Source organism: Aulonocara stuartgranti (assembly GCF_965226115.1).
Source record: "Aulonocara stuartgranti genome assembly, chromosome: 2".
Taxonomy (NCBI): domain Eukaryota; kingdom Metazoa; phylum Chordata; class Actinopteri; order Cichliformes; family Cichlidae; genus Aulonocara; species Aulonocara stuartgranti.
The window spans coordinates 2,243,590-2,261,488 of NC_138940.1; the positions used below are offsets into that span (position 1 = coordinate 2,243,590).

The 17,899-nt window shown below is 44.2% G+C and overlaps 1 protein-coding gene across 2 annotated transcripts; it reads right to left on the reverse strand.

Annotated features, from left to right (window-relative positions):
* Positions 1-2,248: 2,248 nt before the first annotated feature.
* Positions 2,249-17,865, reverse strand: elf2a (E74-like factor 2a (ets domain transcription factor)). Of its 2 annotated transcripts, none has more exons than XM_082555543.1 (9): positions 17,577-17,865; positions 15,171-15,254; positions 13,242-13,497; positions 12,081-12,188; positions 8,386-8,499; positions 8,006-8,089; positions 4,332-4,524; positions 3,848-4,102; positions 2,249-3,505 (listed from the first exon to the last, which is right to left on the reverse strand). In XM_082555543.1, the coding sequence occupies exons 2-9, from the start codon at positions 15,243-15,245 to the stop codon at positions 2,998-3,000; spliced, it is 1,593 nt and encodes a 530-aa protein (XP_082411669.1). In that variant the 5' UTR covers positions 15,246-15,254; positions 17,577-17,865; the 3' UTR covers positions 2,249-2,997. The 2 variants fall into 2 exon arrangements, with proteins under 2 accessions (XP_082411669.1, XP_082411668.1); XM_082555542.1 differs by having other exon boundaries at positions 8,386-8,502; positions 17,577-17,863.
* Between the last annotated feature and the right edge of the window lie 34 nt (positions 17,866-17,899).

Below are 17,899 nucleotides of genomic sequence, written 5' to 3' on the forward strand. Positions count from 1 at the left end.
TGTGGAAGAGCTGTGAATGAGACTCATGGCTGACCATTGGATTAGTTTGATGCTGCCAACACTTTCCTGTGCCCACGCTGGCAAACCCTGGGTTGAGTTAGAAAGCTGATAACCAGCTTTGCGTGACCTTTTATCCTGGTCCCAGTGTTAGGGTCAGTGAAGCCAGAAAACAGAAAGACATCCTGGATATGCTGACGTCGCTCCGTGGTGTGCAGGACTCTGGGACAGCAGCTGGACTGCACTCAGTCATTACATGACGGAAACACCAACGTCATCTCTTTTAATAGTTTATACTGTATACACAGGTCATGCTGATGAATAAAACAAAAAATCAGATCAGATGTTAATCGAATTTATTTGCTCTCACTTCTCCTTAAACATGTTTTCAATGTTAGTTTTACTTCAGAATTGGCGACTGAAACAAGTATGACTCATACGAACATCAGGGGAGAAAGACCTGATAGATATAACCTCAAATAAAGTCAGTGTTCAGCCTCAGAGGTGACAGTCAGCGAGGGTTATGACAGCAGTGTATCAGGAGCCGTGCTCGCCTGACTGCTTGTGAGGCGAGCAGGTCTGTCACAGTGATACTGTGCTTGGCAGACATCTCCGAAACCATCAGAGCACTTTTGCAAACAGGCTCTCTCTTGACAAACTGACCAGATATCTGAAGATTAAACCACTACATGCTAAAAACATATGAAAAGTGTAGTGAGTGAGACACAAACAGGATATTTTAAGTATAGGCGAGCTTTGTTAGTTTCCAAATTTCTGTTGTTGGTGCTGAGAAACACCCACTGAAACAATGGTCACCAGGCAAAGCAATGGATTTGACTCGATCAGCTTTAACCCCGCCCCCTGACTTTGATGGGCGGGTCTGACAAATAAAATATATTTTAATTATTTTGGCACTCCTGGCCCTCCTGGCCCTGCGCCTGTGTTCATTAATTAATATATCATTAAATAACTTACTAAACATGTCAATAATTAATTAATGAGAGAATTAATTAATTATTTAATGGTGCATTTGATTAATCAATTTTGGCACTCCTGGCCCTCCATATGTGACATGCCACTTGAGGAATATTTCAGCTAAAATTCATTAATGTTAATTGTTGAAAACAAAATAATGTAAAAACAGTCAGAGGATTCAAAACTGCACTGATAATAAAAGATAAAACTTAGTTTAACAATATATTTTTCTCAACAGTCATCAGGTTATAATTAATTATATAATTATAATTAACAATTTCTTTCTTTTTCTTTTTTTAGTGCAATGCCTTCGACTGTCAGCTTAGTGAATGAAGCATAATAACCACTGACTTTGTGACTCTTCATCACCAAGTGTTACAAATTTATTGTTTTTTAAAAATCTATTCGTTTTCCTTTAGCTGCAGGAGTGTGGCACTGAAATAAGGTGCACTAAAGAAAGATCTACTTCTTTCAGCTCTTGGTGAGCTGAAGGATGGCTTCATCTACTGGCCACTGGATGCTTTCAAGTGGCCTGAAAGGAAGTGCCTGATTCTAGAGGAGATCCTAATCATCCTTTGTCTGCAGGAAGTGCACTACTACTGTCACACTTTAGTAGCTGGAGCCCCATAGGCTGGTGTAGGACGCAGCATGGAGGTATGGACCATAGGGGGAGGGAATACATTGTGCATCCTCAAACAGCATCTTGAGTGAGATATTTGCCTGCTTTTTGCCATGTTTGTGGACTTTGTTTGCCATAATAAAAAGTGAATTTGACTGCCAAGACTAATAAACACTCTAATCTTTACGCTCCATTCTATCCATTTTCTGCTGCTTATCCATGGCCAGGTCACAGGGGCAGCAGCCTAAGCAGAGAGGCCCAGGCCTCCCTCCCTCTCCCCAGTCACCTCCTCTAGCTTATCTGGGGAACACCAAGGCGTTCTCAGGCCAGCCAAGAGATCTAATGTCTCCAGCATGTCCTGGGTCTGCACCGGGGTCTCGCCTAGGAGGATCCTTGTCAGGTGCCCGAACCACTTTAACTGGCTCATTTCAACGTGGAGGAGTAGCAGCTCTACTTTTAGGCCCTCCTAAAAGTAGAGCTGCTATTGGGCTATTTCCTAGGTAAACTAATAGGAGTCATGTTATACTTTGTGCACAGACACTGAACTGAATCTGTAGGGTGAGCAGGAGCATTTTTCTGTGGACCTGGTGTCCATCAGAGCTTTTTAATAAACCACTAAGCTACTGTTCAGATGGTTAAATGAACCCACTCCAGACATTCTGAATTAACATTTGTTTTATACATATTTCAGTAAAATCTACTTCAATACACTGAGAGTACAAGAAAAAAATCATAATATACTTCTGCGGAGCACACAATCAGTTCTTTTTTCTGGATGCAGATATCCTTGACCCCCACTCTAGGGACAGTAAAAAAAAGAGGATAACAGTGGGAAATAGTGACAGTCCTGTTGAGTTCAGGAGAGCTCTGCAGACGACCCATGAAAGCCTGAAACAAGCGCCAGTTTCAGTCATTGTGAATGTGTCTAAAGCAATGCCCCACTTACTCTGCCATTTAAGTTTTACAGTCTTAAAGTCTGTAACCCAAATGTGAAAGGGGCTACAGAGGAATTCAAACTACATGTGTACTGATACATACTCGTCGAGTATCAAAAATCCTTTTTAAGCTTCCGTTTACAATAAAGTCCTGCTAGCCTCTTATGTTAGCTTTGATTACAAAAACAACTTGTCATTTACGATCTAAGGCCGCCCACGTTTCTGAGCTGCGAACCATCGATGTGTATGTCTAACAGTCCCTTTCGTCCTCTGCGCGGCTTCAGCAGCCAGATAGTCAAAGTGTCTCCTTAGAGACCAGCGTCGGTCGGACGGTCTAAGCCAATAAGGGAGAAGCTCAGTTATGTGTCAGGAGGAGGTGGTGTGGGATGTTCCCTGCACTTCCTCAGTAGTGTCCACAGTCACTTTCTGTACATCCCTCTCCACACCAAACCCCCTCGGGGACCCTGGCTCTCAGGATGATAGTTTTTCCACTGACACTGCCGGCGAGCTGGAGGTGGGCAGGGCCTCTGCTGCCACGTCTGATTGTACTGCGTCACGCTTTGGGGGCTGAATGGGGCTTTTGGTGGGGGCTAAGTGAGACTGGACAGACATCTGTGGCAGCGCCTGAGCCATTGTGGCTGGTTTGGCCAGGATGAGCTGCGGTTTGATGGCGGCCTGCGCTAGCTGTGCAGTGACAGGTTTGGCCTGGATGAGTTGCGTGACCTGGCCTGATGGGTTGGCCTGCATGAGCGTTGCCAGCTGGTTGGCTGGGATTGTGATGATGGTGATCTTCTCTCCTGCTTTTGTCCCAGCAGGAAGCATGGTGGGCAGTGCCTGGATCACAAGTTTAGGGGCAGTGCTAGCAGAGGTGCTCGCTACAGTCACTGGGACTCCTGTGGTAGTTGTGAGGATGGGTGGAGAGTTTAACGCCATTTGACCTAGCGAGTTGGTCATGACCACTGGCATAGCTCGGATGGGCCTGCAGGGATAGACAAGCAAAAGAGTAAACACTGAATACATAAATAAATAAAATCACCACACATACACAACATGTCAGGATCCACACTAAATGTGCTCAATGCTGATCATATAAACTTGAAGCATGTGATCCTCAGTGCACCACATCCAAACAGATCATTTCTCCTGTATAAGACCAGAGGTTCATGATCTGATCAAACAGCACAAGGTTTCCCCTAAAACAGTCTTTGACAGTTTTGTAGAGCAGTAGTGAAAATTAGCCTTAATGTATGTATTTGTTTAGAGTTGGACAATCACATCCTACAGGGCACAGGAAGACTAAATGAGCACATGTCTGTCTGACCTGGTGGTGGTGTTGCTGGGGATGACAGTGACGTAGGTCTGCTGAGGCTGGGAGGTGGTGAGAGACGTAGCGCCCAGGGTGGCCTGGCCCTGCTGGCGAGCCAGATTCTGACTGGACACCACGGTCTCGCTGTCCTCCACTTCCTCTGCCTCCTCGTGATCATCGATCACTCGAATGTTTTTGGGCATGTCTTTAAATTGGTAGGCCAGCCGCTGACCCTCAACTTTGGCAAGGATGCCACGCTGGTAGTAATACCTATACAGAAACAACACATGGAGTATGAACTCTCCAGAACATCAGGATAGGCGGTCAAAACTCATGTCAGAGAGTAAAAACATAAACTACTTTCCCTCTGAGTTCATAAAATAATTGTGAGTCATTATTTGGTCTTTCTGTCTGTTTGCGTCTGATGTGTCTTTAATCATCGTGTCCTGGTAAATCACGATTGCAGACTGTGATGTGCTCATGGAGCAAAACAGCTCACCTTAGGGCCCGGCCCATAGTCTCGTAGTTCATGTCAGGCTTGTTCTTGTGTTTACCCCACAGTTTAGAAACAGCCTTTGAATCAACAAGTTTGAAGATGCCCTTCTCTCTCTGCATCCACTTGATGTATCTGGGACACGTGTTCTTATCCTGCAGAAGCTCCAGCAGAAACTCCCAGAGGTAGGTGGTGTTACCTGTGGGGAGCACATGATACACGGACTTTCAACACTGAGGTCCTGAAAATGCAGAAAAGCAGTCAAGTTCAAAGACTAGTGCAGATTATTATTATTATTATTGGTGACGCCTGTCTCAGTCCCGTGTTTTTATTTTATTTTTATATTATTCAAAAGCAACCAAAGGAAATTCATTCAGCCGACCTCATTCAACATTTTTTGTTTCATTTGTTAAAAACAGCCAACATGACCCGGTGTAAAATCGATTTACCCGCCTTGATAAATGGCACTACGGCACCTGACTGTAAGCTTTTCCAACCTGATAGACCAGGCTGATAGATCGATGCAGTGACTGAAATTACTCAAAGAGCACATCAACGACTCGTCTAGGAGGCCCAAACAGAACATCATAAAGATCTGCCTCTGATATTCACCAATAAGAAAGACACTTGTACGGTAAAGTGTTGATATCCTTTTTGCTATCCACATTACCCTACAAGTGATATATTTTGTACTTCTGTGGTATTTGACCACATTATTATGCTGGTAGAGCTAGCTCGAGCCACCCAGGCTGGTTTGGGTAAAGCTGGTATGTTTCTCATTCTTTCTTTAAATACAACAGCTTAAAGATTTTGAATGAATGCTGATGAAATGTGTAGGGAATGTGGAGTGTGGTCATGCATGCACCTTTGACCTCTTCAAGGTAGAATAAGGTGAAAAGGTCTTAAAATTCTCCTTCCTTTGCAGCGCTTAGGGAAAGATCCTGGTACATGGGAAATTACATTTTTCACCCAAACGTCACATCTGACCTGCAACCTTACTTTTACATTTCAAATTGACCCAAAATGCATTTTTGTTTTTACTACAAACCTGGTGATGTACATGAAAATAACAAGCTGCCTCGGTGAAGGGTTTGTAGTTGCTACAGTGGATGGGATATATGTGCTTAGTCGTAGTGCCTGTGTTTCACCAACTCAGCCATAAAGTGGCAGGCCACGTAAAATCAAAGAAGTGCTGTCAGCAGATGCTGAGGTGCCAACTTCCTGGATAGTCGATCGCTACAGAGCTCAAATTTCATATGACCTTTAGACTGGCTCGAGAACAGTGAATAGCGAGCTTCATGGAATGGGTTACTATGGCCAAACAGCTGCATCCAAGCTTACATCACCAAGAACAATGAAGTGTTGGATGTGAAGTACGGACTACAGAACGCCGGTCCATGTATGCGTTCCCTGCCAGCATCTTGCACCCTGCTGCAATGACTGCCTCAGCTTACCGAATGCCGTTGATGCGTTTTGTCCTTTAAGAAAAATTTATCACAAAATTGTTTCACAAAAAGTTTCGCATTACTGTTAAAATCCGGCCCAGAGTTACTAAAACTGTTGTTACTACATCTGCAGACTTTGTGACATCACGTTGAATTGATAACAGAGTGTAACTTAACAATATAGAAGTAATTTCTACTTGACGAATGATCTGATAAGCCAGAACATTAATTTATGTCAGCTCAGTAAGAGAAACAGTTTCCAGGCAGCGCTGCGTTCATGAAAACTCAGACATCTGAGGTAACTGTGAGAGCATGTGCTCGCCTCCTTGAAACAAACTGAATGTTTCAACAGAAACAAAAATAACTGAATATCAAATATGTAACCTTAAATTTATGGTCTTCACATAGTGTAGACTGCTGTTTTTGGAAGTCTTCTAATGTCCCATTTTTGTGAAGACACCATGAGGATGCTTCAGTAGTTTTCTCACATTTCCAAAGACCCAGGCCAACCAGCTGATAACAGCTACACACCCACGGACATCTATCACGTTAACACTGGTCGAACACTGGTCAGTGTAAATGTCTGAATGGTCAAACTGAGTGTAAAGTTTTATTTATTTTATATTTTCAAAACTTAAGTTGTTATCCTTTAATGGGTGAAGAGGTTTTCATGAAAGTTATCAAAATAATGTGTAATATAATTCAGTTTGATTTATATAGCCTCAAATCAACACAGTGGGCTGTGAAAAGAATCCAAGGTTGTTGTTTTTTTTAAAGCACCATCTCTTGGTCACACTCTGCAACTGAGTGAAAGGGGCGTGTTTATAGTGGAAACTACCAAAGGTTAAATGGGGGGGGCTCTAATCGGCTGATGTCAGCTGATGGCTGAAGTGGCAGTTTTCAGTGGTTGTATCTGTACTACAGATGTGTCACATAACGTATTTTTTCCTATATTTACTTTTTGCTCTTGCACATCCGGCCAATGAGCAGACTGAACATTGTCACATGGTTTTTAGTCACATTTTGATTTGCTTGGAGTCACATTTTTCTCCAAACCACAGGGAAAAACTTACACACTCATCAACTGGTTTGGACCAGAGCACTTTACTGGAAAAAGATGGTCCTTCATCAAAACACCCGATCAACAAACTCTGACATGAAGAAAAGTGAAGCATGTAGGTGCTTGCATACACCTTGGCTTTACACAGCAAAAATCTACAGTAAAGCTAAAGGAGTTAAAATATGCAGATGGACTGTTAGCATAGCTTTATACCATGTTTAACTGGTGAGAGCTCCTGTTGGGTTTAGGTCAGCAACAGAACCCCCCCCCCCCCCCAAAAAAAAAACAAAAAACAAACAAACAAAGGGAACTCCAACCTCTTCTAGAATATTACATTTTTTTCAATTCAATTATATTTACACAGCGCCAAATCACAACAACAGTCGCCTCAAGGCGCTTTGTATTGTACGGTCGACCCTACAATAATACATACAGAGAAAAACCAACAATCATATGACCCCCTATGAGCAGCACTTTGGCGACAGTAGGAAGGAAAAACTCCCTTTTAACAGGAAGAAACCTCCGACAGAACCAGGCTCAGGGAGGGGCGGGGCCATCTGCTGTGATTGGTTGGGGTGAGAGAAATATCTGTTTTCTGCAGAGCCCTATTACACTCACTGTCTCCACTCAATCAACCTTTGTCTGCTGTGACGTGCCTGGGAATACCGTAATTATCCTAATATCACTAAAAAGACCAGAGTCGCTGCTTTTAGGAAGCCCTGAAATTCTGTCAATTGAGCAAATGGTACCAGAGTTACAGGTTTTACAGATGTTCAAAAGTGCAAAGTGCCTGTCTGGTAACAGGTTAGGCTTTAGCCGGTTACATTTGGCAGCGTGCTGAAGTTGGCAGCTAACCCATTAGCTATTACTACCTTGATGAACATTTACACCATCAGAATGTTATTAAATGTGCATGTATAAGGTTACAACAACACATACTCGTTCACTAGCACAAATAAACACAGACAGCTTACCCAGGAGATAAAATACTGTCACAACTATTTTTTCTTTTGCCTTCCACTAACATTTAATCGGTAGCTGCAGCTCCCTTTAAGTAAGACAAATATGCAAAAATCATAAAGTGGGAAAATACTGTATCTGGGTTATATCCAGTCATTCTAGGCTAGCAGCTAACAGAGACAGGAGCTGTCTACAGGCAGAGAGCAGCTACAGACCTTTTCCCTCTCTTGGCCTCTTCTTGATGCCCAGATCGAAGGAGCCGTTGGAAGAAGGCTGGTGTGTCTTAGCCTTACGTCCACCTGTACAAACCCACACATAGATCGAGCTTATTCTTCTGCCACATTGTCTGTTGAGCTGATTGACTTTTCATACTTTGTTACCTTACTCCACTCATAAGTTGGAACAAATCTTGGCATACGGCAGCTTTCAGAGGAAGTTGTCTTTACTGAACTACCTCGTTTGTACTAACACAGCTTCATGTTTTAACTAGAGAGCTGCCTACTGTTGCTTTACAGTTGTATAGCTTTAGAATGAAAAACTGAACATCAGCAAACAAAATAAAAGGTGACAACAGGTGAGCTGTGCTGACACTGACCTCCTCTCTTCTTCTTGGCTACAGGTTCACAGCCAGGAGGGATGGGGAAGCTCTCTTCCTCCATGGGTCCACACTCTGTAGACACCTCCACCACCGTTTCCATCATCACATCATCTGCTGAGGGAACACAAAACAACACTATTCTCCTTCTGCTGCATCATGAAGTGAGACAGACATGAAGACTTTCAGACTGTGTACAACAATAAATCTGGCCTCACATTCTCATAAGATTCTTCAATATCTTCGATATCCAACATCCACAATGACGGCGAAACAACTAGTAGCTCAGTGTTCCAACATTCAAAAGAAGGGACTGCTCTCACAGCTAGAGATTGACGAGGTACAACACAAATGCTATGGCAAGGAGGAGTCAGGACGCCAGGTCAGGGGGGAGATATCATCACCCCCACCCGAGATTGGGCACATAGCCCCAAGTGCGATAGGAGAAGGATCGTTGAGTGCGAGAGGAACTGACCTGAAAAATAGGATCATGGCCAAGCTTGAAACCTGGATCCCGCGTAGCCGGTTACCAAGATTACGTGAAGTACCCTCAGAAGGTCTGCTAGATGATGTTAATGCAGCACTACGGACGATACCTACAACCACGATTACCGACACTAACAAGCTGATCTACAATACGGCAACAGTGATCAGTGAGATGCTTGGCTACAAGTTGAACAGCCACAAGGGGCAGTACCCTCCATGGAGAAGGAGGCTAGAGGGCAAGATCAAAGTAGCACGGAGGGAGGTTAGCCAACTAACGGAGTTGCAGAAAGGTGCGGCAAAGACGGTGCATAAGAAATACAGCAAGCTGTCCATACCTGAGGCCTTGGAAACTTGAGGAGGTACACCAGAGAGATAGAAGGCAGGAGAATAAACCAGCTGTTCTCCACAGAACCAGCAAAGGTGTACTCTCAGTGGCAGGGGAACAATATGAGAACAGCACCACCAAGGCTGGAGACGGAGCAATACTGGAAGAGCATATGGGAGAAGGACGCAACCCATAACGGCAATGCTCAGTGGCTAGAGGATCTGAGGGCAGACCACAGCGACCTCCCTGAACAGGGTCCAGTAACCATCACAGTGGCAGATATCCAAGAAAGGGTCTCCAGTATGAAGAGTTGGACAGCACCAGGGCCCGACATGGTTCCCGCCTACTGGCTGAAGAAGCTGACTGCACTCCACGAGCGTCTGGCAGCACAAATGAACCAGCTGCTAGTTAACGAGAGACACCCGGAATGGCTAACTGAAGGCCGGACGGTCCTGATCCCCAAGGACCCCAAGAAGGGACCGGTCCCCTCCAACTACCGACCAATAACCTGCCTCAGTACTACATGGAAGCTCCTGTCAGGCATCATATCGGCTAAGATGAACAGGCACATGGGTCAATACATGAGCGGGACACAGAAAGGAATTGGCAAGAATACCAGAGGCGCAAAACACCAGCTACTGGTAGACAGAACAATCAGCCGAGACTGCAAGACCAGACTGACCAACCTGTGCACTGCCTGGATTGATTACAAGAAGGCCTATGACTCAATGCCCCACAGCTGGATACTGGAATGCCTAGAATTGTACAAGATCAATGGGACCCTAAGAGCCTTCATCAGGAACTCAATGGGGATGTGGCGTACAACACTAGAGGCCAACTCCAAGCCCATAGCACAAGTTACCATCAAGTGCGGGATCTACCAAGGAGATGCTCTGTCCCCACTGCTGTTCTGCATAGGCCTGAACCCCCTCAGTGAGATCATTAACAAGACTGGCTACGGATACCGACTACGGAACGGAGCAGTTGTCAGCCACCTCCTGTACATGGATGACATCAAGCTGTATGCCAAGAGTGAACGAGACATCGATTCACTGATCCACACTACCAGGCTATACAGCAATGACATTGGAATGTCGTTCGGACTGGAGAAGTGTAGCCGGATGGTATCAAAGAGAGGGAAGGTAGTCAGAACTGAGGGGATTGAACTACCAGAAGGCAACATTGCAGACATAGAGGACAGTTACAAGTACCTGGGGATCCCGCAGGCAAATGGGAACCATGAAGAGGCCGCTAGAAAAGCTGCAACCACCAAGTACCTGCAGAGGGTCAGGCAAGTCCTGAGGAGTCAGCTGAACGCTAAGAACAAGGTCCGGGCCATCAACACGTACGCCCTGCCCGTGATCAGGTACCCTGCTGGGGTAATAGGCTGGCCAAAGGAGGAGATAGAAGCCACTGACATAAAGACAAGAAAGCTCCTTACCATGCATGGAGGGTTTCACCCCAAGTCCAGCACCCTGAGGCTGTACGCTAAGCGGAAGGAAGGGGGCCGGGGACTGGTGAGTGTCAGCACCACAGTCCAGGATGAGACAAGGAACATCCAAGAATACATTGGGAAGATGGCCCCAACTGACCGAGTGCTCAGTGAATACCTCAGGCAGCAGAAACCCAAGAAAGAGGAGGGAGACGAGGAACCATCATGGAAGGACAGGCCCCTGCACGGTATGTACCACCGGCAGATAGAGGAGGTGGCTGATATCCAGAAATCCTACCAGTGGCTGGACAAAGCTGGACTGAAAGACAGCACAGAGGCACTAATCATGGCAGCACAAGAACAAGCTCTGAGCACAAGATCCATAGAGGCTGGGGTCTATCACACCAGGCAAGACCCCAGGTGCAGGCTGTGTAAAGATGCCCCAGAGACAATCCAGCACATAACAGCAGGGTGCAAGATGCTAGCAGGCAAGGCATACATGGAACGCCATAACCAAGTGGCCGGCATAGTGTACAGGAACATCTGTGCCGAGTATAATCTGGAAGTCCCGAGGTCAAAATGAGAGATGCCCCCAAGGGTGGTGGAGAATGACCGAGCTAAGATCCTGTGGGACTTCCAGATACAGACGGACAAAATGGTGGTGGCTAACCAACCGGACATAGTGGTGGTAGACAAACAGAAGAAGACGGCCGTAGTGATCGATGTAGCGGTTCCGAATGACAGCAATATCAGGAAGAAGGAACACGAGAAGCTGGAGAAATACCAAGGGCTCAGAGAAGAGCTCGAGAGGATGTGGAGGGTGAAGGTAACGGTGGTCCCCGTGGTAATCGGAGCACTCGGTGCGGTGACTCCCAAGCTAGGCGAGTGGCTCCAGCAGATCCCGGGAATAACATCGGAGATCTCTGTCCAGAAGAGCGCAGTCCTGGGAACAGCTAAGATACTGCGCAGGACCCTCAAGCTCCCAGGCCTCTGGTAGAGGACCCGAGCTTGAAGGATAAACCGCCCGCAGGGGCGTGCTGGGTGTTTTTATATATGCTCATCAGAAGGTTATTTGTTTGATCCCCCCCTCTGCATGCCAAATATCCTTGGGCAAGATGCTAACCCCAAGTTGCTCTTCGATGCATCCATCGTACTATGAATGTGTGTGTGGAAAAGTTAAACAGAAAGTACTTAGAACAAGTGCTTGTATGGGAAGTTGTGTAAAGCTCTTTGAGTAGAAAAACGCTATATAACAACCAGTCCATTTACCAAAGCATCGCTATATCACTGATATCATGATATGAAACTTTTATGTTGATTAAACATTTATCCCTGTATTGTTGCACACAATCCGATATGGCACCACCCTCATGGACACTGCAGGTAAGTTGCATAAGTCACACATGTAGTGCTTTGTGTGACACAGATTCTGTCATTCATCAGCCTGTTTACCTGTGCTGCGTTCACTGTGCATTCCTCCGGGAGACTCCATGTGCAGAAGCGCTTCAGCGGCTTCAAACGTTTTGTCAAAACACACCATGTCGTGACCTGACATCTCCACTGCAGAGAGAAACCGACTGTCAGTACATACACCTCTGCTAGAAACAGGCTGGGAGCAGCCCTATCATTTTAAATAACTACAGAAATTTCATCTTGGACAAGAAAAAAACCACAAAAGGGGAAATAAAACCCAAACAAACAACATAACCTCAACTAATATGAAGTGTTACTTCCTTGCTTTGGGGCTGTGCAAGCTGTCTGTTCCTTCTTTCCCATTTCCTGCAATCTGACTAAAAGACTTGGGCATCATTCCTGCCAGCAGAGGGCAGTCTACAACAACACAAGCTCAACTTTCTGGTAAGCAAATGGGTTTGTACTACCAGGTTTGTTTATACAGGATCAAATTACAACATAAATCATGGCACTTTATACTGAAAGGTATAAAGTAACCAGATAATCTAAAGTATTTGGGGGAAAACATTTCAAAAATAAAACAAATAAAACAAGCACTTTGTGATGGTGGGAGGGAAAATGTCCCATTAAACAGGAAGAAAGCTCCAGCAGAGCCAGATTCACTGTGGGGCAACCACCTGCCATGACTGGACGGGGAGGAAGACAGATGTACTGAGTAGAGAAACACTCAGTGCATCACAGTGTATCAAAGGAAGGATAACTGAGGGGAATTCAGGGTTACCTGAACCACGTTAAAGCTCATAGATTTGTTTTTTTGCAGCCAACAAAAAGACAAAAAGTAAAACACAAACAAACCTGATTTCCTCCAGAGCAAGATAGTGATTTACTTTTGGAAGAAGTGAACCACTTCCGTGGTACAGAAAACCCAGTTTGCCACCTGGATAAGACTAAATCCTGCTTCACAGTACAGGCCTCTGATCTCTTACCATGGCCAGAAAACGTGCAGGTTTCAGTTAGCTGAGCTTCAGTTCTATTTAATATCAAATAAATAATAAATACATAAGTAAATAAATGAAGTCTAAAAAGAATTTAGAAATAATGGATTAAGCTTCTTTTAACCTCCTACTTCAATCATGTACAGATTTCACACACAGAAAAACACGACATTTTTCTAGAGAAGCCATCACTCAGAGGACTCACCAGTCTCCGTCACCTCTGTGACCACCTCCTGCTCCTCAGCCACATCCTGCATCAGGTACGTCTCATCATCGTAGACCAACACCTGAGCAGAGTAGCACTCCTCCACCTGAGCGCTGGGCACCTCCTCTACAATTACTGCAGGACAGCCTTCCTCCTGCAGCACCACCCCCTCCTCCTCTTCCACCTCTTCCTCCATGATCACTGCATCCACTTCCTGCTGAACCACTTCTTCCTCCTCCTCCTCCTCAGCAGGCTGCTGCTCACAGTAGACACAGTTTGACAGATGAAAAAAGACTGTTTTTACTGCTTTTAGAGACTTTATTGCAACTGAAGACTGAATGCATGACGCCTGAGACACAGACTGTATCAGTTCACTTCTCTCTTCGTGACATGTGCACAGACTCTGGCTCCACATTAAACTGTACCAACCTCATCATCACTGCTGTTTTTGTTTAAACCTGGAGGGTTTTGATTCATACGCTGCTCCTAAATACGTTTGCATTGCACGTCTGTTTTAGTTGCAAATGTGGCTCACGTTTCCATGGAGACAGCGGCGCGCTACAGAGCTGTGCGTTAAAGAAGCATCGAAGCGAAGAATTTGAGGTTTTTTTAATATTCAAAATACTCGATGAATCGTTGCAGCCATAATATAGAATAGATTTTCTTAGCACCATAAAAATGAAGAGAACATAAACAGAATAAATCCACATAACCAAAACAATAAATCGTCTCCTGTTAGCAAAGCATATTTTTCAAACAGTGTTTGGAGTCCATCTTTAGCAGGCTGGCTGTTCTGATTTTCAGTTTTATGTAATTTCCATTTCATGGAGTGTTTTAATGTTTCTACAGCTTTCAAACAAGCTTTATTTGGATTTCATGAAGGACATAACAGCCTCAAGAGACACGAAACCTGAACCTTTCGAACAGCAGACTGAGCTCTCCTTTTGGCTAAATGTTACTTCTGATGCATATCCAGTCTCGCTTTTTTCTCCTCGATATTTCTTTACTCTTCTTGAATGCAGCATAGTTCCCTCCCAGCTGTTAACACAATGTTATGCTACTTGGCTGTTAGCATTACCAACCATGCTGTTAAGTGGTGTCATTTTGGAAATGTGTAGTTATTAGCTGAAGACGCTCAAACACAGCTGAGGTTCTATTTTACTTGCAGATCAGTGCTGAATTCACTGCACTGTTGTAGTGATTTGAACCATTTCTGGAAATCAAGTTAATCACTAAGCTCAAACAAATTATGCATGAAACGAAAAAGGTGTCATGTGTTGCTGAGTCACATGATCTGAGTTTTTCTAACAGACCGTGGGATAGAAAAACAAAAACCGGTTCATAAGGGAAACAATATATTAACAACCCCAAATAGGAACAAAAGTTCTGGCCAGCTCAGTCCCATTCCAGTTAACTCAGTTTAGTCACTCTGTTTTGGTAATCCATCCTAGTTTAGTTAATTGAATGTAAAATACTCCACTTTGGGTTTTCCGAATTAATCCACAAAGGGAAAACTAAATAAGGAAGTCAGAGGTTTGGCAAACAGAATCACAATGCAAAGCCAAGCCAGCAGCCAATCAGATCATCTGGCCAGAAGGATGTACAGCGCCGGAGCAAGGTTGGCTGTTCTGATAGCGTGGCACCCCATCTGAGCCATCTGACACAGGAGGACCAGAAATCGCCGGAGGTAAGTCGAAATACAGTTGTAGAGGCCAACTTCATACTTTGAATTTGCCGGCTAAAACACACTGACTGATAAAGCTCATAACAAAGGAGATAATGGCCTGAACACTCCTACTGCATCAAATCACAGTGCTCTAACTCGTCGACTGTCAGCAGAGTGTGGAGGTCAAACACAAACATAATTACATTATAAAACACACATTCAAAAATAACAAATATGGCCACAATGTTGATACAAGCATTTACCTGTTGGGGGTCCTCCACCACAGTCACATACTCCACTATGTTCCCACCACCATCTGACACCACCACAGAGGTCATCACTCATTCCTGCAAAAACAAAAACAAATTATTGCAATACTTCATGATACAATTGAGATTTTTTTTAATTTGTAACATTGCAATTACATATTGCGACTTATCAACTTTTTGAAATGCAAAGTTAAACTTTATCAATATCTATTTTACTGAATAAGATAAGGCTATTTGTTTTTTTGCTGCAAAATGACATTGTTAAGCATAATGACCACTGTCACTGAAACCTGCCATAAAGGATGGAGTTCTTCTGCAATTATAGGATTTTAGTTTGGCCACTACACACAATCTTTTCCTGGTAGTACAGCAATAACAGGGGGAATCAGTGAAAATCATGGGTTGGTGCCCACATACACAGAAACTCACATTTAACTATTACATTTGTTGTTGGCAACCTTCTTGTTTTATAGGATTATACCCAGAATACTAACAGCTGGCAGCCAGATGAGCCGTGTCCCCACGACTTGTCCTTATTATTAAAGACTCATTGAGACTGATGACAACATGTTGGCAATCTGTCTGTATTTATAACTCACACAGACGTTATTTGCAAGCTTTCAACAATCTCTCTGAGTGACTGCAGTCAGTCCAAGTCAAGCTGTGACTGTTTAAAAAAAGGTTGCCTCCTATCAGATGAGATGAGCCCTCTCGTTCAGAGTATTCCCAGAGTTCACTTAATAATATATCATATTTGGTGTCAATACAATATCAGCATACAAGATATCACGATAAGATACTGTACTGATGTTTTTCCCCCATCCTAAGTGTTTGCATCTGTACAGGGTTGGGATCATAAGAAGCCCACGCTGACCACAGCTCTCCTTTTAACATTGTGGTTATAAAGGATGAAATCTCTTTCATTAAACTGAATTTTGGTGATTTTCAGGGCTGCAACAGTTCAGAGTATCTGGGATTATTCGATCATAAAAATGATTTCTGGACAAATTCTTTGCTTCGATGCTTCGTTTAAGGCACAGCTCTGTAGCGCTTCAATGTCAACATGAACGCCAGCGTTTCACCCACATCTGCGACTAAAAGCAGACCTGCAGTACAAAAGCATTCATGAGCAGCGTGTGAATAAAACGTTTCACAACAGAAACACTGATAACAGTGATGATGACGCTGGCATAGTTTAACGTGGAGTCTGTTTACACGCCGCGGAGAGCAAAGAGGCGGAGCCGTTACCGACACGCTGAGCTCGGGTAGAGTGACAGAAAACAGCAGCGCTGTTCCTGTGATCACCATTAAAACTTTTACTGGGAAAAGCGAGCGGGAGTCCTTCATCGAAGCTTCCGCTCAACAAACTCCGACATGAAGAAAAGAAAAGCGAACTTTGCAGCTGTTCCAGCCACCGCGGTTTGTTTTACACAGCGAGAAATCTGCAGTAAGGCTCCAGAAGTAAGAGCTGTAATAACATATGCAGATGAGCTGCTGACTTAGTCTCAGACCGTGCTTGAATTATACAGCTTATAACTGACTTATTAATTGTGGATGGATTCATCTGCCTGATATTTATTTACCATTCAAACTGATAAATTAGTAATGTTTATGGTTGTGAGCAGCAGACAGTAGCAACCTAACTTAGCCTGAGCACTACAGCTCTATAAAGTCAAAACCTTCAAGTTGCTCAGTTTGTATGAGAAGCTTAAATGTTTAGCAGAAATTCGAGTTTCAACTTTATTTTACTTTTAAACGCAACTTTTAACATTTGGAGTTTTTTTCTGCCTGTGCACTGTTTACACAGCCAAGATCCAGAACACACACAGCTCCGAGGACAGGATAAACGAGTCGGTGCTGTGGGCTAACTTCCAATATGAGCACTTCACAACAGTAGCAGTCCAGAGTAGTAGCTGTGTCCGTCAGGTCTGACACGACCGGCTGGTGTGAGGAGATCAGACAATGACCGTTCACAGCACGCAGGCTGATGTTTACTTCCTGAGTAGGTTGGCGCCGCTATTTGTCACCGAGTCTTAAAGCTTCAACCTCTACAGCTAACCTGTTAGCTAATGCTTCTGCTGTTTCCAATAAAGACTCATCCATCTTACTTAATGTTGCTCGTAACTTTGTCCACGCGGCATTATTTGTGTGTAAAAACGTTTTCTTATTGCGTTATCACGACTGTTTAGCAGAAGCTAGCATTAAGGGGAGTTGTTGAGCAGTTAGCGCTATATAAGAACCAGTCCATTTAGCAGATAGCTAGCCAACATGAACATCGTTTTTATTATACATTTTATACCCGCGCTAGGTAAATTCTATAACAAATATGACATGTGCAGTGTGCACTGGTCGGTAGCAGAATCTGTTGACATGTTAATGCCTCGAGTTTTCTGTCCTTACCTTGTTTTGCTTTTGCTGATGAAAAGTCAGTTCCACGGCTAGCGCTAGCTGGGCCCAATGTTTGCTAAGTTAACCAAGGCCAAAACGCTTACTTCGCTTGCATAAAAAGATGTTTGCAGCGGGTCTTCGTTACTCGGAAATCGCTTCGCAGACGCCTATAAATGTTTTTCTTGAACACAAACCCCAAAGTTGTGTTTCCTTCGTGCTATCCTGTAGCTTTCCGGCGCGCCGCCTCTTCGCCACAACCGAGCCAGGTCAGGGCACGGTACGCCGTGACGTCAAGACGACGTTCTTCCTTGAAAAAAAAAACGCAAACAAACAAA